This window comes from Pelophylax lessonae (genome assembly GCF_965119305.1).
Source record: "Pelophylax lessonae genome assembly, chromosome: 13".
NCBI lineage: Eukaryota > Metazoa > Chordata > Amphibia > Anura > Ranidae > Pelophylax > Pelophylax lessonae.
In genome coordinates, this window is record NC_138780.1 from 46159441 (window position 1) to 46181395 (window position 21955).

The following is a 21955-nucleotide window of genomic DNA, read 5'->3' on the forward strand; positions in this document are numbered from 1 at the left end:
TATTGAAGTGGGGTGTTATCTGAGTATACTTTTACAAGTGTATTTGTGTCCTGCAACAACATTGCTTCTGTTGCTGTGTGAAGTCTGATGCACACAGCGCCAAACTCACTGGCCAATTTTTTCAACAACTGGTGTGATAAACCAGTAGCCCCCCAATAGCACATATTGAAGCGGGGTGTTATTTAACAGTATACTTTTCTAAGAGTGTATTTTAGTCCTGCAAAAATTTGGCCTCTCTTGCTTTGTTGCCTGTGCTACACACAGTGACAACAGTTACTGGCCAATTATTTGTAGAACTGGTGTGATAGACCAGTGGCCCCCCAATACCACAGATTGAAGCGGGGTGTTATCTACCTTTTTGCAGATATACTGCGATTCTCTAGAGAGTTTTGTCACAGGGTAATTAAAAAACATGACAGGCAGAGGAAGAGGCAGAGACGTACGCAGGGGTGGTAGGGGTAGGGCAGGAGCAGTAGGCCAGAGCCTAACTGTGAAGTTTCAAAAGCCGCGTGCAATTACGACAAATAACGCACCAGACTTGGTTGAGTGGGTCACTCAGCCTTCCTCTTCTGCACCCTCCTCATCCTCTCTATCTGCACCCTCTTCACGCTCTGCTGTGTGCATCCCCAAAGACAGCACCACCATCACCACCACATACCCTCCACTTGAGTCACTGGAATTATTTTTCGATCCATCACAAGACGTTTGCTTTGCGCAGCCATGTTGGCATTGGATCAGGAAGAGGAGGTAGCAACAGCTGCCACTCAGCAGTCTGACGACAGTACCCAGATCAGCCCAAGGAGGTTGGTCCCCGCTGTTGCTGCCTACTCCGAGATCTCGAATGTTAACCACTTAAGCCCCGGAAGATTTTACCCCCTTCCTGACCAGGGGGTTTTTTGCAATTTTTTACTGCGTGAATTTGACATACAATTGCGCGGTCGTGCGACGCTGTACCTAAACGAATTTCACGTCCTTTTTTTCCCACAAACAGAGCTTTCTTTTGGTGGTATTTGATCACCTGTGCGATTTTTTGATCATGCGCTATAAACAAAAAAAGTGCGTAATTTTTGCAAAAATAACAATATTTTTCACTTTTTTTATATGAAATTCCCCCCCAAAAAAATGTAAAAATCAAAATTTTTTAACATTTTCGGCCAAATTGTTTTACGCTACATATGTTATCGCATTTACTAACAAACGGAAAGATTTTTGTCATTTTTAGTGTTTTTTTTTTAACGAGTTATGGCGGCGATCTGCGATTTTTTTTGCGGTACTGCGACATTGCGGCGGACAGGTCGGACCCTTGACTGACATTTTTGACACTTTTAGGGGTACCAGTGACATTACTGCAGTAATCAGTGCTATACATATGCACTGTTACTGCAAAAATGACACTGGCAGGGAAGGGGTTAACTGTATTGGACAGGGAGGGGTTAAGTGTGTCCTAGGGGCGTGATTCTAACTGTAGGGGGACAGGTCTCCTAGTGTAAAAACAAAGATCAACGGTTCTACATAGTAGAACCGTCTGATCTTCATTTTTACACAGGGGAGAATGACAGGCGGCTTGTTTACATAAGCCGCTCTGTCTTTCTCCCGCTGTACCGGCGATCGTAGTGTGACCGGCGGACATCGGGTCCGCCGGTCACACGCCTGCACTCCTTTGTGAACGAGCCGAGGCGGGCGGGCACGCGCTCGCCCGCTATTGGCTCTAAAAGGAGTGACAGGTGAGCGACGTAGACCTACGTCACTCTGCCTGGCCGGGGCTGACTGCCGCAGTAAATATACTGTGAGCAGTCGGCAACCGGTTAATGGTGGGGAAGATGACGTGGATGATGACGAATCTATGGATGTCATGTGGGAGTCCACAAGAGAGGAAGAGGAAGGGAGTTCAGAGGGAGATACGGACTGCCAGATAGGGAGGAGAGGCAGGCAGAACTTGCATTGCACAAGAGGTACAAAGCAGACTGCAAATGTATCAGGGGCATCTGGCGCTCCCAGGACGCCGGCACATGGCTCCACAGTGTGGGCTCTTTTATATGTGTCCGTTGCTGACAACAGTGTTGCCATTTTCAGCCTTTGCAGTCAAAGCATAAGTCGCGGTAAGCCCAACACTCACCTAGGGACAACCGCCTTAAGAAGGCACCTAAACTCCCATCACTGAGCCCAGTGGGAGAAACACTGTCAGAACCCACAAAGCCACACTCCAGGCTCTCACCGTCCAGCCCCTTCTCCTTCTGCTTCTCCTTCTCCTCTCTCCTCACATTTGCCCTCCACTCCACCTTCCATGATGCCGTCGTCACGTTGTTCTGGAAAAAGGCAGGCTTCTGTGGTCCAAATGTTGGAGCGGACAAAAATGATGACGCCGGATAACCCTCTTGCCAAACGTTTGACTGCTGGCTTGTCGGAACTGATAGCCCGCCAACAACTGCTATATCAACTGGTGGACTCGGAGGCCTTTCGTAAATTTGTGGCCATTGGAACACCACAATGGAAGGTCCCAGGCAGGAAATACTTCTCGCAAAAGGGCATTCCAGAGCTGTATGGCCATGTTAAGCGGCAAGTGAATATATCTCTGGCACACAGTTGGTGCCAAGGTACATCTGACCACAGACACATGGTCTAGCAAACATGGGCAGAAAAGGTATATCACTTTTACTGCCCACTGGGTGAACCTTCTGACGGACGTTAAGCATGTAACCCGTGGCACCCGTGTAGATTAAGTTGTACCGCCACGGATTGCAAGCAGGCCTGCCTCTTCTTCTCCTCCATCAACCTCCCTCTCCTCCTCGGCTGACTCCTCCTCTTCTGCTGCTACCGTCTCTTCTCCTGCGCCGCCCAACATCCCCAGAACCTATTCCACATGCCAGGTGAGACGTTGCCATGCTGTGCTGCGTCTATTGTGCCTGGAAGCCAAGAGCCACACTGGTCCTGCACTACTTTCAGCTTTGCGTTCACAGGCAGATCAGTGGCTGACACCGCTGAATTTGTCAGTTGGTAAAGTGGTGTGCGACAACGGTGCCAATCTGCTGAGCGTGCTGAAACAGGGCAAAATAACACACGTGCCATGCATGGCACACGTCCTGAACTTGGTGGTGCAGCAATTCGTTATCAAATACCCTTTGGTCCAGGATGTCTTGCGGCAGGCCAGGAAAATCTCGGGCCATTTCCGAAGATCTTACACAGCCATGGCTCGCCTTGCTGAGATTCAGCCGCGACACAACCTGCCCCTCAGGCATTTTATTTGTGACTGCCCGACGCGATGGAACTCAAAGTTGCATATGCTTGATAGGCTGTTCCAGCAGAAATGTGCAGCGAATGACTACCTGTTCGAACTTGGCGGCAGGACAGGTTCTGGGGAGCTTGGGTTTTTTTCATCTCGCCAGTGGCTGCTCATGCGGGACGCATGCAGACTTCTGCGGCCATTCGATGAGATCACCAAACTGGTCAGTCACGGCCAGGGCGCAATAAGTGACATCATAGTTTAGTGGGAATGGGGTCTACATTCTGCAGTGTTTTAAGGGGGACCCTTAAAAAAAAACGCATAAAGGCCAAGGACCAGTACTGGGTGGCAACGTACTTAGACTCCCGGTACAAACGCAAAATGGCGGAAATGTTACCACAATCACAGAGGGCGGTCAGAATGCAGCACTTCCAGACCTTGCTGAAGGAAATGCTGCATTCTGCTTTTCCGTGCGCTGGCAGAGGAATTTCCAGTCACAGAGAGACAGTTGGGGGTAGCAATCCAACAGTGCCTGCAAGAAGAGGGCGGTTGGAAGATGTCTTGGTCACTTCAGATATGAGAACCATCGACAGCTGTACTCCGGATCCAGCATGAGGGAACGCCTAAACCGACAGGTGTCTGACTAAATCGGGTTAACGTCCAATGTGGACGCTCTGAGGAGTGACGAACCCCTGGACTGGGTGGGCAGGCTTGACCTCTGGCCAGAGCTTGCACCATTTGCAATGGAACTGTTGGCTTGCCCCCCGTCCAGTGTCCTGTCTGAAAGGACGTTCAGCGCAGCAGGGGGATCTTGACCGATAAGCGCACTCGCCTAGCTCATGACAGTGTAGACTACCTCACAGGCATGGATCTCTGAGGAATTCAACACATGTGACCAGTAGACCAGGTTTCATCGAAATTCCTCCACCCACAATTCCTGGTCCTTGGCATAAAAGGCATTTCATGTCCATTGAATGGCAAATTTTAGGAGACTTTCAGGGCCGACAATTATTTTTTCTGTGAATGCCTAATGTACCCCTGGCCACCAAATACTAAGTTCTTTGCTGTCAGTTCAAACAATGTGAGCTAATTTTTGGAGCCTATACAGGCCGACACTTACAGTTCTGTGTACTGTGAACACCTACCGTACCTCTAGCCATCATATACTACGTTCATGGCTGTCAGTTCAAACCATGTGAGCTAATTTTTGGAGCCTATACAGGCCGACACTTACGGTTCTGTGTACTGGTAATGCCTACCGTACCTCTAGCCATCAAAAACTAAGTTCTTTGCTGTCAGTTCAAACCATGTGAGCTAATTTTTGGAGCCTATACAGGCCGACACTTACGGTTCTGTATCCTGTGAATGCCTACCGTTCCTCTAGCCATCAAAAACTAAGTTTTTTGCTGTCAGTTCAAACCATGTGAGCTAATTTTTGGAGCCTATACAGGCCGACACTTATGGTTCTGTGTACTGTGAACGCCTACCATACCTCTAGCCATCATATACTACGTTCTTGGCTGTCAGTTCAAACCATGTGAGCTCATTTTTGGAGCCTATACAGGCCGACACTTACGGTTCTGTGTACTGTGAACGCCTACCGTACCTCTAGCCATCATATACTACGTTCTTTGCTGTCAGTTCAAACCATGTGAGCTAATTTTTGGAGCCTATACAGGCAGCCACGTACTTCTGTATACTGTGAACGCCAACTGTATCTCTAGCCATCAAAAAATAAGTTCTTTGCTGTCAGTTCAACCCATGTGAGCTAATTTTTGGAGCCTATACAGGCCGCCACTTACTTCTGTATACTGTGAACGCCTACTGTACCTCTAGCCATCATATACTACGTTCTTTGCTGTCAGTTCAACCCATGTGAGCTAATTTTTGCAGCCTATACAGGCCGACACTGACTTCTGTATACTGTGTGAATGCCTATTGTACCTTCAGCCACAGAATACTACGTACTTAGCTGTCATGTAAACCCATGTGGGCTAATGTTTGGGGCCTGGAATGGGCGACACTTACTTCTGTATCCTGTGAATGCCTAATGTACCTTCAGCCACAGAATACTACATTCTTACCTGTCAGGTAAACCCATGTGGGCTATTTTTTTGTGCCTTTTATGGCCGACACTTACTTCTGTTACCTGTGAATGCCTAATGTACCTTCAGCCACAGAATAACTAAGTTCTTAGCTGTCAGGTAAACACAAGTGGGCTACTTTTTGGGGCCTGGAATTGCCGACACTTACTTCTTTATCCTGTGAATGCCTAATTTTTCAGACTGGAAATGAAAAACAATAGGTCTGTAATGGTTCTGCCAAATTGTGGAATGGATGCGGACCCATTTTACAGATGTGTGAATGGACCCAATATGTATTAGACAATGTATTTACCGGCTGCTGTCAGTTCTGGCTGATTTATGAAAAAAAATATATATATTTTTTGCTGTAAAAAAAACAAAAACATTTAGGGCAACTTTTTCAATTGCATTACTTCTGTTATGCCATTGTCCATGTGCTGGGACTATTTGTGCACAGCTAGTATGTCTTTTGTGGCTGCAAATATGACCTAAAGTTTTTTAAAGTTCGCCTCCCATTAAAGTCAATGGGGCCTGCCGCGAACTCGCGGTTCGCGGACTTTTGAGAAAATATGCGGCTGGCTTTCGCGAACCGCCCCTGCCGATGTTCGTCCATCACTATTTATTACTATGAAATTACATTTTTAGTTTAATGAGATTGAATTTTCGCTATTGCACTTTTTCAGATTCAAATTTTTATTATTTGAGTTTATTTATGGAGATCACACTCCTGGAGGGTGTTTATTGTTCCTTTTATTGCCATACACTTGTACACACTTTTCATTGTTATATTTTCATTAAATTAAAAAAGAAGAGTGCACACATGCAAAAGAAAGGACTATCAAATATGGAGACAATCCATAAATAAAAATGGGGATTTAGTCCCACCATATGGCCATATCGTGCTCAAGCCCACCACTGCGTCAAAGTACCCCATTATTTTTTGCTTGTTTATTATTGTTATATTTTCGCTGCATGTTTCATTTGGTGGAGTTACATCTCTGGAGGGTTTTTACTTTCTTGTATAGTAACTATTAATATATGCACTGATTGTGTTTAAATTAATTAGTTGCCACTGATTACTCATCCATGATTTTACTGCGTCCAACAATTGTTGGTTTTCCCCAGAGGTAACCACCCCTGCAGAGGGTTTATTGCTAGGTTCTCATTATTTGTTTTAGTCAGCAGTGCAGCACCAATTTAATTTGTCAAAAATATGAGATAAAAATCATCCCGTCCAATCACTAGCAATGCTGATTGCGGCCTCACACTGTCTGCTGATCCCATTCATGCTCCATACACAAGTAGATTATAGCACAATACGAGTCATGTCAGTGGTATTCTGTGCTCATCCTGTGTATAGAGATATTAACGTCTCTACACATGGAGGACAATATTGGGGGGTCTACTCCATTATAACATTTTTCTTATAAAATTCTATTTCCTGGAGTTTTATAAAGTGATCTAATATAAATGATTCCAATAAAGAGAAATGAGTTCCATGTATGTAGAGAATAGTTACATTCATTCCTGGGGGAGAAATTTGTTTTCTTCTGGTAACATTCTTCTCTTCTTCTACAGATTGTCCTCTAATCACCTGACAGACAGTTCCTGCCCACACCTGGCATCTGGAATAAGAAATAATCAGACACTGAGGACACTGGACCTGTTTGAGAACAATCTGGGGGGTCCTCATATCAGGGATGTGATGGAAGCTCTGACAACAAGCCGTATTGAGGAATTAAAGTAAGTATAACAGGACTGGCTGAGACAATAATATTCTGGGACAGGTCACACCACATGCACTGCACTGATTTTTTTTTTTGCATCATAAAAGCATAGAAAGTAGGTTATATGGGTTCCAATTTGTCATAGTTCACAGCAGTGCATTCCAGTGCTTTTCCATTCCAGAACAGAAATTACATCATGCTGCTTTTTTTTCCTGCACAGAATTCTACTGGAATGTGATAAAAAGCATCAAAAAAGCATCGGACCCCAGTACAGGGGAAACAAAATGCAAAAAAAGAAGAAGAAATATCTGGAGTGCATCCGGAAATGCTTTAAAAAGCATTGAAATCGCACTGGAATGTATCAAAAAAAGTGTAATAAATGAGATAGCAGAGAGGAAGCTTACTCACTGCCAACACCAAAGCAGACAAATACAAACAGAAGAAAAGAAGAAAGCTGCTGCAGACACCCAATAGTGACCCCACACCACAAAGACCAAATGACAAATTAATTGGTGCTGCACTGCTGATTACAACAAATACTGAGACCCTAGCAATAAACACCCTGCAGGGATGATAACCTTTGGGGAAAAACAACAATCAGTGAACACAATAAAGCTATGGATGAGTAATCAGGGGCAAATAGTTCATGTACACAAAAATCAGTGCATATATTAATAGTTACTATACACAAAAGTAAAAATCCTCCAGAGATGTAACCCCACCAAATGAAACTTAGAGCAAACATATAATAACCAGAAGTACATACAAATGTATGGCAATAAAAAGGAACAATAAACACCCTCCAGGGGTGTAATTTCCAAAAATAAACTCAAATAATAAAAATATTTTGAATCTGAAAAAGTGTAATAGTGCAAATTCAATCTCATCAAACTATGTAATTTCATAGTAATAAAGCAAGTGTCCATTATAAAAAGTCCAAATGTGTAGATGGGGTTACGTCCGGGTGGATTTACGAAAGGAAATAGACTGTGTACTTTGCAAGTGCAGAGCTTAGTAAATGAGCAGAAACTCTGCAGACTTCCATCATCCAATCAGGTGTAAGCAAACATGCTGTTTGTTATTTTCCTTCATGTGATTGGGTAATCTTTGTAAAGTGAAGCTTTACCTCATCTACTAAGCTCTGGAGCGACTGCTCCTCCAAAGTGCACAGTCTATTTCCTTTAGTAAATCAACCCCGAAGTAACCCCATCTACACATTTGGACATTTTATATTGGACATTTGCTTTATTACTATGAAATTACATTTATAGTTTGATGAGATTGAATTTGCACTATTGCACTTTTTCAGATTCAAATTTTTATTATTTGAGTTTATTTTTGGAGATCACACTCCTGGAGGGTGTTTATTGTTCCTTTTATTGCCATACACTTGTACGCACTTTTCATTATTATATATTTGCTGCATGTTTGATTTAGTGGAGTTACATCTCTGGAGGGTTTTTACTTTCTTGTATTGTAACTATTAATATATGCACTGATTTTTGTGTCTACATTAACTATTTGCCACTGATTACTCATCCATAGTTTTACTGCGTTCAACGATTTTTGGTTTTCCCCAGGGGTTACCACCCCTGCAGGGTGTTTATTGCTAGGTTCTCATTATTTGTTGTAGTCAGCAGTGCAGCACCAATTTAATTTGTCAAAAATATCAGATAAAAATCATCCCGTCCAATCAATAGCAATGCTGATTGCGACCTCACACTGTCTGCTGATACCATTCATGCTCCATACACAAGTAGATTATAGCACAATACGAGTCATGTCAGTGGTATTCTGTGCTTATCCTGTGTATGGAGATATCAACGTCTCTACGCATGGAGGACAATATTGGGGGGTCTACTCCATTATAACATTTTTCTTATAAAATTCTATTTCCTGCAGTTTATAAACTGATCTAATATAAATGATTCCAATAAAGAGAAATTAGTTCCATGTATGTAGAGAATAGTTACATTCATTCCTGGGGGAGAAATTATTTTTCTTCTGGTAACATTCTTCTCCTCTTCTACAGATTGTCCTCTAATCACCTGACAGACAGTTCCTGCCCCCACCTGGCATCCGGAATACAAAATAACCAGACACTGAGAAAACTGGACCTGTCTAATAACAATCTGGAGGGTCCTCATTTCAGGGATGTGATGGAAGCTCTGACAACAAGCCGGATAGAGGAATTACAGTGAGTATAACAGGACTGACTGAGACAATAATATTCTGGGACAGGTCACACCACATGCAGTGCACTGATTCCTTTTTTCTGCATCATAAAAGCATTGAAAGTAGGTTATATGGGTTCCAATGGCATAGTTTACACCAGTGCAGTGCGTTCCAGGGCTTTTCCATCCCAGAACAAAAAGTACATCATGCTGCTTTTTTCCTGCACAGAATTGTACTGGAATGTGCTAAAAAGCATCAAAAAAGCATGGGACCCCAGTACAGGGGAAACAAAATGCAAAAAAGAAGAACAAACATTTGAAGGGCATCCGGAAATGCTTAAAAAAAAAAAGCATTGAAAAGCAATGGAATGCATCAATAAGCATTATAAATATGAGATAGCAGAGAGGAAGCTTACTCACTGCCAACACCAAAGCAGACAAATACAAACAGAAGAAAAGAAGAAAGCTGCTGCACACACCCCAATAGTGACCCCACACCACAAAGACCAAATGACAAATGAATTGGTGCTGCACTGCTGACTACAACAAATAATGAGAACCTAGCAATAAACACCCTGCAGGGGTGATAACCTCTGGGGAAAACAAAAAATCAGTGAACACAATAAAGCTATGGATGAGTAATCAGGGGCAAATAGTTCATGTAAACATAAAAAAATCAGTACATATATTAATAGTTACTATACAAGAAAGTAAAAACCCTCCAGAAGATGAGTAACCCCCAAGTACGTGTGGGACTTTAAAGGAAACTGGAAAAAGATAAACTTGTATTGTATAAAACATAAAATGTATTTGTTACATCCATATAAAAAGTCTTGAACCATCAGTGTAAATGATAAAAACAAAGTCATCAATTGTAATCATCTGAATTGTTACAGAATATGCACATGTTGGTGACACGGCCTTCTCTTTAAACCCGACGCGTTTCAGGAAGGGTTTAATCCTTTCTTCAGGTTTGTTATTTTTTTTTTTTTTCATTTTTATTTATTTATTGTCGCAAAGTTATAAACATACAAAAAGTGTTCAAAAAAGTAGTGATGCTTACATCAAATACAACATTCTTGATTTTGCCACATGCAAAATAACAGAGAGACATTATAGAATTTTCATCACTATAAAATAAAACTTTGCTGGTTAATTTCAAGTTCGTTGTTCCTGTCGCAACTGTAAACAAAATAATAATGTATATATATATATATATATATATATATATATATTAAGCCCCTGGGAATCTTACATCCAGGGTGCAAAAAGGTTTGTTATCTCATGAAGAGGTAATGAGAAAATTAAGTGTAAAAGAACATCCAAGTCACTCTAATGTATGGGTAAAATGGGTAAGAAATGGGGTACGGAGAGGGTGATAAAGAGGTGGGGTGCAGAATGAAGGGGATAGGATGGTGGGGGGGGGGCAAAGGTTGGCGGTGGGTAATCAAGGGGAAAAGAAAGAGCTCACATACAGCGCCCCAGGATCCAAATCAGCTCTGAGCTAAACAGTCTAACATCCTAATATCACCTTCAGGTAGGCATCGTTACATGTGAAATGCAGCCATGGCGTCTACTTTTCCCCAGCCTGTTCTTCAGAGTTATAGATTGTAGCTGTTCATTCTTCCTTAACTTTGGAGTACCACAGTGCACGGGATGGTGGGTGGGCCTGCCTCCATAATGCAGGTATGCACGCTTTAGCCACATAGAGGAGCTGTAATGTTAAAGATTTTTTATACTTCCACAAGGGTCTCTCCGTCAGGTGGAGCAGACATGCTGCTGGGTTGACTCTCACATTTACTGCCGTCAGTTGCTTAATAGTGTCTGCTACCTCCCTCCAAAAAGTTCCCAGTGCAGGACCAAAAGATGTGGTGCATAGTTCCTACCTCTGAGTTGCATCTCCAGCACTTGTCTGGGATAGAGTCAGCAAATTTATGGAGTACAAAAGGGCACTCTGTACCATCTGGTAAGGATTTTGTATCCTACTTCTTGGTATTGATTAGCAATGGAAGATTAGTGTGCCATAATAAGAACCTTCTCTAGCTGTCTAGGCGAGAATTTCATTTTTAGGTCCAGTTCCCATTGGCGAATGAATGGCAACATGACCTCCTTCACCGTGGACATCAAGTAAGAGTGTCTAATCAGTTCTCCTTTTCTGCAGAGCCCCTCAAAACGAGTTAATGGGCGGGGGGTATATCACACTTTCAGAAAGGTTTGAAGAAAGTGCCTCAGCTGGTTAATACTGAGTGGGTCGAGAGGGGGTTCCGACAACTCTGATCATTCCATACGGGCAGGTAGTTCTCCCCGCAGCCACATGCCCATCAGACAAGACTTCCCCATTCTGCTATATGACATTCCAAAAAAAAAAAAAAATGTAAAAATCAACATTTTTTAACATTTTAGATCAATTTGTTTTCTGCTACATATTTTTGGTAAAAAAAAAAATCGCATTAAGGGTATTTTGATTGGTTTGCGCAAAAGCTATTGTGTTTACTAACTACGGGAAAGATTTATGTCATTTTTATTGTTTTTTTTTTTAGTAGTAATAACGGCAATCCGCGATTTTTTGCGGGACTGCGACATTGCAGCGGACAGATTGGACCCCTAACTGACATTTCTGACACTTTTGGGGGTACCAGTGACATTACTACAGTAATCAGTGCTAAAAATATGCACTGTTACTGTAATAATGACACTGACAGGGAAGGAGTTAATACTGTTGGTGATCAAGCGGTTAAATGTTAGCCTAGGGGAGTGATTCTAACTTTGGGGGGGTTGGGCTTTTGACATGATCACAGAGATATGCGATCCTATATAGCAGGATCACATGGTGTCTGTGATCATTGCAGGCAGAAGGACGGATGGCTGTGTTTACATCAGCTGTCCGCCCTTTTCTCTCAGCGGGGAGAGATCGAGGGTGTCAGGCGGCAATTGGAGCTGCCTGACACATGCGCCGGCTTCCCCGCTGACGATCGGGGGCGGGAGTGTGCCGCGCTCTCACCCCCTAGCTAGTGTTGAGCGAACACGGACTGTATTATTCGTGTTCGTACCGAATAATTGGATTTTTTGTACCCGAACACGGACACGGACACTTTACTGTATGTTCGGGTAAAAATCCGTGTTCGGTCGTTTTATTTCCGGGTTTTGCATGCTTTGGCGCTCTTTTCATGGCGGGCTTTCAACAGCCAATCAACAATCGTTTAACTGGTGTGCCTTAAGCCATCCCAGCCATGCCTGCAAATGTCTCAGTAGCTGTGATTGGCCGTCTGAAGCATGTGACCAAGTCTTTATAAGTTCGAGGCAGCCGCAGCGGCGTCATTATGCTGCTTAGATTCAGGGACAGAGCACACATCAACGTGCTGGCTGCTGATTAGGGAAAGATAGGCAGGAAAAAACCATTTGTGTCCGGATAGAATTGAGGGACAGGTCGGAGTGTTTAGGCAGGGCGAGTTGTAGGCATTTTAGGGATAGAGTCTGCTGAATTATAGGGTCAGTGTCTTCTACAAACTACAATCGATATTGCTGTGTGGGGGGTGGGGTCTGCACTCAATCCTGATCTACGATCTCTTCTCAATCCTGTTAGGGACAGAGTCTGCTGAATTTTAGGGAAACTGTGTTCTACAAACTACAATCGATATTGCTGTGTGGTGTGGGATTGGAGATAGGTAGGTGTCAGTGATCCACATCCATTTTTCTGTGTGTGAGCTGCAGTGAACACAATCTTTTTGGGCTGCAGTGAACACAATCTTTTTGGGCTGCAGTGAACACAATCTTTTTGGGCTGCAGTGAACACAATCTTTTTGGGCTGCAGTGAACACAATCTTTTTGGGGTGCAGTGAACACAATCCTTTTTGGTGTGCAGTGAACACAATCTTTGTGGGGTGCAGTGAACAAAATCCTTTGTGGGGTGCAGTGAACACAATCTTTTTGGGGTGCAGTGAACAAAATCCTTTTTGGGGTGCAGTGAACAACATCCTTTTTGGGGTGCAGTGAACACAATCTTTTTGGGGTGCAGTGAACAAAATCCTTTGTGGGGTGCAGTGAACACAATCTTTTTGGGGTGCAGTGAACACAATCTTTTTGGGGTGGAGTGAACAACATCCTTTTTGGGGTGCAGTGAACAAAATCCTTTTTGGGGTGCAGTGAACAAAATCATTTTTGGGGTGCAGTGAACACAATCTTTTTGGGGTGCAGTGAACACAATCTTTGTGGGGTGCAGTGAACACAATCTTTTTGGGGTGGAGTGAACAACATCCTTTTTGGGGTGCAGTGAACAACATCCTTTTTGGGGTGCAGTGAACACAATCTTTTTGGGGTGCAGTGAACACAATCTTTGTGGGGTACAGTGAACAGAATCTTTGTGGGGTGCAGTGAACACAATCTTTGGGGGGTACAGTGAACACAATCTTTGTGAGGTGCAGTGAACACAATCTTTGTGGGGTGCAGTGAACACAATCATTGTGGGGTGCAGTGAACTCAATCTTTGTGGGGTACAGTGAACACAATCTCATACTTCTGAAGGTTTGAGGGTGCTGCCTGTTCCATACTCCCCCTACTCCTCATCTAGCCTTTTAGGGGTACAAACAATAGTAATTGGGGCCTAGTGTGGTTGTGTACGTGTGATATACATACACTTTTTTGGGATCATATTTTCTATTCCGCTATTTAATCAAAAACCTTTGGGGATCAGTTAAATTGGGGGATAGTCTGTGTTGGTACGTGTGAGAGAGATCCACCTTTCCAAGTTGTTGGGGTTCATCTCATACTTCTGAAGGTTTGAGGGTGCTGCCTGTTCCATACTCCCCCTACTCCTAGCCTTTTAGGGGTACAAACAATAGTAATTGGGGCCTAGTGTGGTTGTGTACGTGTGATATACATACACTTTTTTGGGATCATATTTTCTATTCCGCTATTTAATCAAAAACCTTTGGGGATCAGTTAAATTGGGGGATAGTCTGTGTTGGTACGTGTGAGAGAGATCCACCTTTCCAAGTTGTTGGGGTTCATCTCATACTTCTGAAGGTTTGAGGGTGCTGCCTGTTCCATACTCCCCCTACTCCTAGCCTTTTAGGGGTACAAACAATAGTAATTGGGGCCTAGTGTGGTTGTGTACGTGTGATATACATACACTTTTTTGGGATCATATTTTCTATTCCGCTATTTAATCAAAAACCTTTGGGGATCAGTTAAATTGGGGGATAGTCTGTGTTGGTACGTGTGAGAGAGATCCACCTTTCCAAGTTGTTGGGGTTCATCTCATACTTCTGAAGGTTTGAGGGTGCTGCCTGTTCCATACTCCCCCTACTCCTAGCCTTTTAGGGGTACAAACAATAGTAATTGGGGCCTAGTGTGGTTGTGTACGTGTGATATACATACACTTTTTTTGGATCATATTTTCTATTCCGCTATTTAATCAAAAACCTTTGGGGATCAGTTAAATTGGGGGATAGTCTGTGTTGGTACGTGTGAGAGAGATCCACCTTTCCAAGTTGTTGGGGTTCATCTCATACTTCTGAAGGTTTGAGGGTGCTGCCTGTTCCATACTCCCCCTACTCCTAGCCTTTTAGGGGTACAAACAATAGTAATTGGGGCCTAGTGTGGTTGTGTACGTGTGATATACATACACTTTTTTGGGATCATATTTTCTATTCCGCTATTTAATCAAAAACCTTTGGGGATCAGTTAAATTGGGGGATAGTCTGTGTTGGTACGTGTGAGAGAGATCCACCTTTCCAAGTTGTTGGGGTTCATCTCATACTTCTGAAGGTTTGAGGGTGCTGCCTGTTCCATACTCCCCCTACTCCTAGCCTTTTAGGGGTACAAACAATAGTAATTGGGGCCTAGTGTGGTTGTGTACGTGTGATATACATACACTTTTTTGGGATCATATTTTCTATTCCGCTATTTAATCAAAAACCTTTGGGGATCAGTTAAATTGGGGGATAGTCTGTGTTGGTACGTGTGAGAGAGATCCACCTTTCCAAGTTGTTGGGGTTCATCTCATACTTCTGAAGGTTTGAGGGTGCTGCCTGTTCCATACTCCCCCTACTCCTAGCCTTTTAGGGGTACAAACAATAGTAATTGGGGCCTAGTGTGGTTGTGTACGTGTGATATACATACACTTTTTTGGGATCATATTTTCTATTCCGCTATTTAATCAAAAACCTTTGGGGATCAGTTAAATTGGGGGATAGTCTGTGTTGGTACGTGTGAGAGAGATCCACCTTTCCAAGTTGTTGGGGTTCATCTCATACTTCTGAAGGTTTGAGGGTGCTGCCTGTTCCATACTCCCCCTACTCCTAGCCTTTTAGGGGTACAAACAATAGTAATTGGGGCCTAGTGTGGTTGTGTACGTGTGATATACATACACTTTTTTGGGATCATATTTTCTATTCCGCTATTTAATCAAAAACCTCTGGGGATCAGTTAAATTGGGGGATAGTCTGTGTTGGTACGTGTGAGAGAGATCCACCTTTCCAAGTTGTTGGGGTTCATCTCATACTTCTGAAGGTTTGAGGGTGCTGCCTGTTCCATACTCCCCCTACTCCTAGCCTTTTAGGGGTACAAACAATAGTAATTGGGGCCTAGTGTGGTTGTGTACGTGTGATATACATACACTTTTTTGGGATCATATTTTCTATTCCGCTATTTAATCAAAAACCTTTGGGGATCAGTTAAATTGGGGGATAGTCTGTGTTGGTACGTGTGAGAGAGATCCACCTTTCCAAGTTGTTGGGGTTCATCTCATACTTCTGAAGGTTTGAGGGTGCTGCCTGTTCCATACTCCCCCTACTCCTAGCCTTTTAGGGGTACAAACAATAGTAATTGGGGCCTAGTGTGGTTGTGTACGTGTGATATACATACACTTTTTTGGGATCATATTTTCTATTCCGCTATTTAATCAAAAACCTTTGGGGATCAGTTAAATTGGGGGATAGTCTGTGTTGGTACGTGTGAGAGAGATCCACCTTTCCAAGTTGTTGGGGTTCATCTCATACTTCTGAAGGTTTGAGGGTGCTGCCTGTTCCATACTCCCCCTACTCCTAGCCTTTTAGGGGTACAAACAATAGTAATTGGGGCCTAGTGTGGTTGTGTACGTGTGATATACATACACTTTTTTGGGATCATATTTTCTATTCCGCTATTTAATCAAAAACCTTTGGGGATCAGTTAAATTGGGGGATAGTCTGTGTTGGTACGTGTGAGAGAGATCCACCTTTCCAAGTTGTTGGGGTTCATCTCATACTTCTGAAGGTTTGAGGGTGCTGCCTGTTCCATACTCCCCCTACTCCTAGCCTTTTAGGGGTACAAACAATAGTAATTGGGGCCTAGTGTGGTTGTGTACGTGTGATATACATACACTTTTTTGGGATCATATTTTCTATTCCGCTATTTAATCAAAAACCTTTGGGGATCAGTTAAATTGGGGGATAGTCTGTGTTGGTACGTGTGAGAGAGATCCACCTTTCCAAGTTGTTGGGGTTCATCTCATACTTCTGAAGGTTTGAGGGTGCTGCCTGTTCCATACTCCCCCTACTCCTAGCCTTTTAGGGGTACAAACAATAGTAATTGGGGCCTAGTGTGGTTGTGTACGTGTGATATACATACACTTTTTTGGGATCATATTTTCTATTCCGCTATTTAATCAAAAACCTTTGGGGATCAGTTAAATTGGGGGATAGTCTGTGTTGGTACGTGTGAGAGAGATCCACCTTTCCAAGTTGTTGGGGTTCATCTCATACTTCTGAAGGTTTGAGGGTGCTGCCTGTTCCATACTCCCCCTACTCCTAGCCTTTTAGGGGTACAAACAATAGTAATTGGGGCCTAGTGTGGTTGTGTACGTGTGATATACATACACTTTTTTGGGATCATATTTTCTATTCCGCTATTTAATCAAAAACCTCTGGGGATCAGTTAAATTGGGGGATAGTCTGTGTTGGTACGTGTGAGAGAGATCCACCTTTCCAAGTTGTTGGGGTTCATCTCATACTTCTGAAGGTTTGAGGGTGCTGCCTGTTCCATACTCCCCCTACTCCTAGCCTTTTAGGGGTACAAACAATAGTAATTGGGGCCTAGTGTGGTTGTGTACGTGTGATATACATACACTTTTTTGGGATCATATTTTCTATTCCGCTATTTAATCAAAAACCTTTGGGGATCAGTTAAATTGGGGGATAGTCTGTGTTGGTACGTGTGAGAGAGATCCACCTTTCCAAGTTGTTGGGGTTCATCTCATACTTCTGAAGGTTTGAGGGTGCTGCCTGTTCCATACTCCCCCTACTCCTAGCCTTTTAGGGGTACAAACAATAGTAATTGGGGCCTAGTGTGGTTGTGTACGTGTGATATACATACACTTTTTTGGGATCATATTTTCTATTCCGCTATTTAATCAAAAACCTTTGGGGATCAGTTAAATTGGGGGATAGTCTGTGTTGGTACGTGTGAGAGAGATCCACCTTTCCAAGTTGTTGGGGTTCATCTCATACTTCTGAAGGTTTGAGGGTGCTGCCTGTTCCATACTCCCCCTACTCCTAGCCTTTTAGGGGTACAAACAATAGTAATTGGGGCCTAGTGTGGTTGTGTACGTGTGATATACATACACTTTTTTGGGATCATATTTTCTATTCCGCTATTTAATCAAAAACCTTTGGGGATCAGTTAAATTGGGGGATAGTCTGTGTTGGTACGTGTGAGAGAGATCCACCTTTCCAAGTTGTTGGGGTTCATCTCATACTTCTGAAGGTTTGAGGGTGCTGCCTGTTCCATACTCCCCCTACTCCTAGCCTTTTAGGGGTACAAACAATAGTAATTGGGGCCTAGTGTGGTTGTGTACGTGTGATATACATACACTTTTTTTGGATCATATTTTCTATTCCGCTATTTAATCAAAAACCTTTGGGGATCAGTTAAATTGGGGGATAGTCTGTGTTGGTACGTGTGAGAGAGATCCACCTTTCCAAGTTGTTGGGGTTCATCTCATACTTCTGAAGGTTTGAGGGTGCTGCCTGTTCCATACTCCCCCTACTCCTAGCCTTTTAGGGGTACAAACAATAGTAATTGGGGCCTAGTGTGGTTGTGTACGTGTGATATACATACACTTTTTTTGATCATATTTCCTATTCCGCTATTCAATAAAAACCTTTGAGGATCAATTGAATTGCGGGATAGTCTGTGTCGGTACGTGTGAGAGAGATCCACCTTTCCAAGTTGTTGGGGTTCATCTCATACTTCTGAAGGTTTGAGGGTGCTGCCTGTTCCATACTCCCCCTACTCCTCATCTAGCCTTTTAGGGGTACAAACAATAGTAATTGGGGCCTAGTGTGGTTGTGTACGTGTGATATACATACACTTTTTTTGGATCATATTTTCTATTCCGCTATTTAATCAAAAACCTTTGGGGATCAGTTAAATTGGGGGATAGTCTGTGTTGGTACGTGTGAGAGAGATCCACCTTTCCAAGTTGTTGGGGTTCATCTCATACTTCTGAAGGTTTGAGGGTGCTGCCTGTTCCATACTCCCCCTACTCCTAGCCTTTTAGGGGTACAAACAATAGTAATTGGGGCCTAGTGTGGTTGTGTACGTGTGATATACATACACTTTTTTGGGATCATATTTTCTATTCCGCTATTTAATCAAAAACCTTTGGGGATCAGTTAAATTGGGGGATAGTCTGTGTTGGTACGTGTGAGAGAGATCCACCTTTCCAAGTTGTTGGGGTTCATCTCATACTTCTGAAGGTTTGAGGGTGCTGCCTGTTCCATACTCCCCCTACTCCTAGCCTTTTAGGGGTACAAACAATAGTAATTGGGGCCTAGTGTGGTTGTGTACGTGTGATATACATACACTTTTTTTGGATCATATTTTCTATTCCGCTATTTAATCAAAAACCTTTGGGGATCAGTTAAATTGGGGGATAGTCTGTGTTGGTACGTGTGAGAGAGATCCACCTTTCCAAGTTGTTGGGGTTCATCTCATACTTCTGAAGGTTTGAGGGTGCTGCCTGTTCCATACTCCCCCTACTCCTAGCCTTTTAGGGGTACAAACAATAGTAATTGGGGCCTAGTGTGGTTGTGTACGTGTGATATACATACACTTTTTTTGATCATATTTCCTATTCCGCTATTCAATAAAAACCTTTGAGGATCAATTGAATTGCGGGATAGTCTGTGTCGGTACGTGTGAGAGAGATCCACCTTTCCAAGTTGTTGGGGTTCATCTCATACTTCTGAAGGTTTGAGGGTGCTGCCTGTTCCATACTCCCCCTACTCCTCATCTAGCCTTTTAGGGGTACAAACAATAGTAATTGGGGCCTAGTGTGGTTGTGTACGTGTGATATACATACACTTTTTTTGGATCATATTTTCTATTCCGCTATTTAATCAAAAACCTTTGGGGATCAGTTAAATTGGGGGATAGTCTGTGTTGGTACGTGTGAGAGAGATCCACCTTTCCAAGTTGTTGGGGTTCATCTCATACTTCTGAAGGTTTGAGGGTGCTGCCTGTTCCATACTCCCCCTACTCCTCATCTAGCCTTTTAGGGGTACAAACAATAGTAATTGGGGCCTAGTGTGGTTGTGTACGTGCGAGATACATACACTTTTTTTGATCATATTTCCTATTCCGCTATTCAATAAAAACCTTTGAGGATCAATTGAATTGCGGGATAGTCTGTGTCGGTACGTGTGAGAGAGATCCACCTTTCCAAGTTGTTGGGGTTCATCTCATACTTCTGAAGGTTTGAGGGTGCTGCCTGTTCCATACTCCCCCTACTCCTCATCTAGCCTTTTAGGGGTACAAACAATAGTAATTGGGGCCTAGTGTGGTTGTGTACGTGTGATATACATACACTTTTTTTGGATCATATTTTCTATTCCGCTATTCAATAAAAACCTTTCTAGGGCAAGATCTTAAATTACAGAAATATGAGGAGACCGTCAAATAAGGGCCGTGGCCTGGGTCGTGGTGCTGCTGGTAGAGCTCCTGTTGCAAGGAGAGGACATGGTCGATCTGTGCCAGCTACACGCACAAGTGAAACACCTTCCTCAAGTGTGAGTAGGCGACAGAACCTGCATCAGTATTTGGTAGGGCATCAAACGCCCCTAGAAGTGATGAGGCCAGAACAAGTTGAGGCGATAGTAGATTGGTTTGCTGCTGACAGTGCCTCCAGTTCCTTCACATTGTCTCCCACCCAGTCTACTGCAGAAAGGTCAGAGTTGGCACCTGCAGCCAATGTCCAACCGTCTTTCACCTCACCCCCTTGCAAATCAGGCCAGCAGTCTGAGCCCCAAGCCATACAGCAGTCTCTTATTCTTTTTGAGGACTCTGTCAGCAGGGTTTCCCAGGGCCATCCACCTAGCCCTGCCCCAGAAGTGGAAGAGATTGAGTGCAGCGATGCCCAACCACTTATTTCTCAAGATGAGTACATGCAAGGATCATCGCAGCACGTCTCCGATGATGACGAAACGCAGGTGCCAACTGCTGCGGCGTTCAGCATTGTGGAGACCGACAAGGAGGGCAGGGGTGAAGACTGGGTGGAAGATGATGTGGAGGACGATGAGGTCCTCGACCCCACATGGAATGAACGTCATGCAGGTGACCTGAGTAGTTTGGAGGAAGAGGCGGTGGTCGCACAGAGCCACCAGCACAGCAGAAGAGGGAGCAGGGTGCAGAAGCGGAGCGGCCGTGCCCTAGACACTACGCCCGCTACTGCCCAACGCAGCAAGGGAACGAGCGCACCAAAGTCAGCTCAAAGGAGTTCTCTAGCGTGGAAGTTCTTTAGAAAATGTGCTGATGACAGGACACGAGTGGTTTGCACCCTGTGCAATCAGAGCTTGAAGCGAGGCATGAACCTTCTCAACCTGAGCACAACCTGCATGATCAGGCATCTAAGTGCAAAGCACGAGCTGCAGTGGAGTACACACCTTCAAAACCAAGAAAAGTCTCTGGCTCATCCTGCTTCCTCTTCTGCTGCAGTCTCGGCCGCTCCAGCCACATCTGTAGTGATACCGGCACCTGCCACCCCGCAAACAGACGATCTGTCAGCAACACCACCACCTGGGTCACCAACAACCATCTCCACAATGTCCCGTGGAAGCGTTCAGCTTTCCATCTCCCAAACACTTGAGAGGAAGAGGAAGTACCCCCCTACCCACCCGCGATCCCTGGCCCTGAATGCCAGCATTTCAAAATTATTGGCCTTTGAAATGCTGTCATTCCGTCTGGTGGAGACGCACAGTTTTAAAAACCTTATGTCGGTGGCTGTCCCACAGTACGTCGTGCCCAGCCGCCACTACTTTTCCAGGCAAGCCATCCCTTCCCTGCACAACCAAGTGGGGGAAAATATCAGGTGTGCACTGCGCAACGCCATCTGTGCCAAGGTCCACCTAACTACGGATACGTGGACCAGTAAGCACGGTCAGGGGCGTTATATCTCCCTAACGGCACACTGGGTAAATGCAGTGGCGGATGGGCCTGAGGCGGATAGCAATTTGGCGCATGTCCTTCCACCACCGAGGATTGCAGGGCGCTTCAGTTTGCCTCCTGTTCGTAACTCCTCCTACTCCGCTTCCTCATCCTCTACCGCCTCCTCATCCGGACAGCGTAACACCTTCACCACCAACTTCAGCACGGCCAGGGGTAAACGACAGCAGGCAGTTTTACAACTTGCCTGTTTGGGGGACAAACCACACACCGCGCAGGAGTTGTGGAGGAGCATGGAACAGCAGACAAATGAGTGGTTGCTGCCAGCGA

General features: G+C 44.1%; 1 protein-coding gene across 1 annotated transcript in view; it reads left to right on the plus strand.

Moving 5' to 3' along the window:
- LOC309569711 (NACHT, LRR and PYD domains-containing protein 12-like) overlaps window positions 1–21955 on the plus strand; it is a 1096074-nt gene that overhangs the window by 391294 nt on the left and 682825 nt on the right. Inside the window, exons 8-9 of the mRNA XM_082275674.1 lie at window positions 6883–7047; window positions 9064–9228. Coding sequence (XP_082131800.1) covers window positions 6883–7047; window positions 9064–9228 — 330 coding nt within the window. The remainder of the gene's footprint in view (window positions 1–6882; window positions 7048–9063; window positions 9229–21955) is intronic.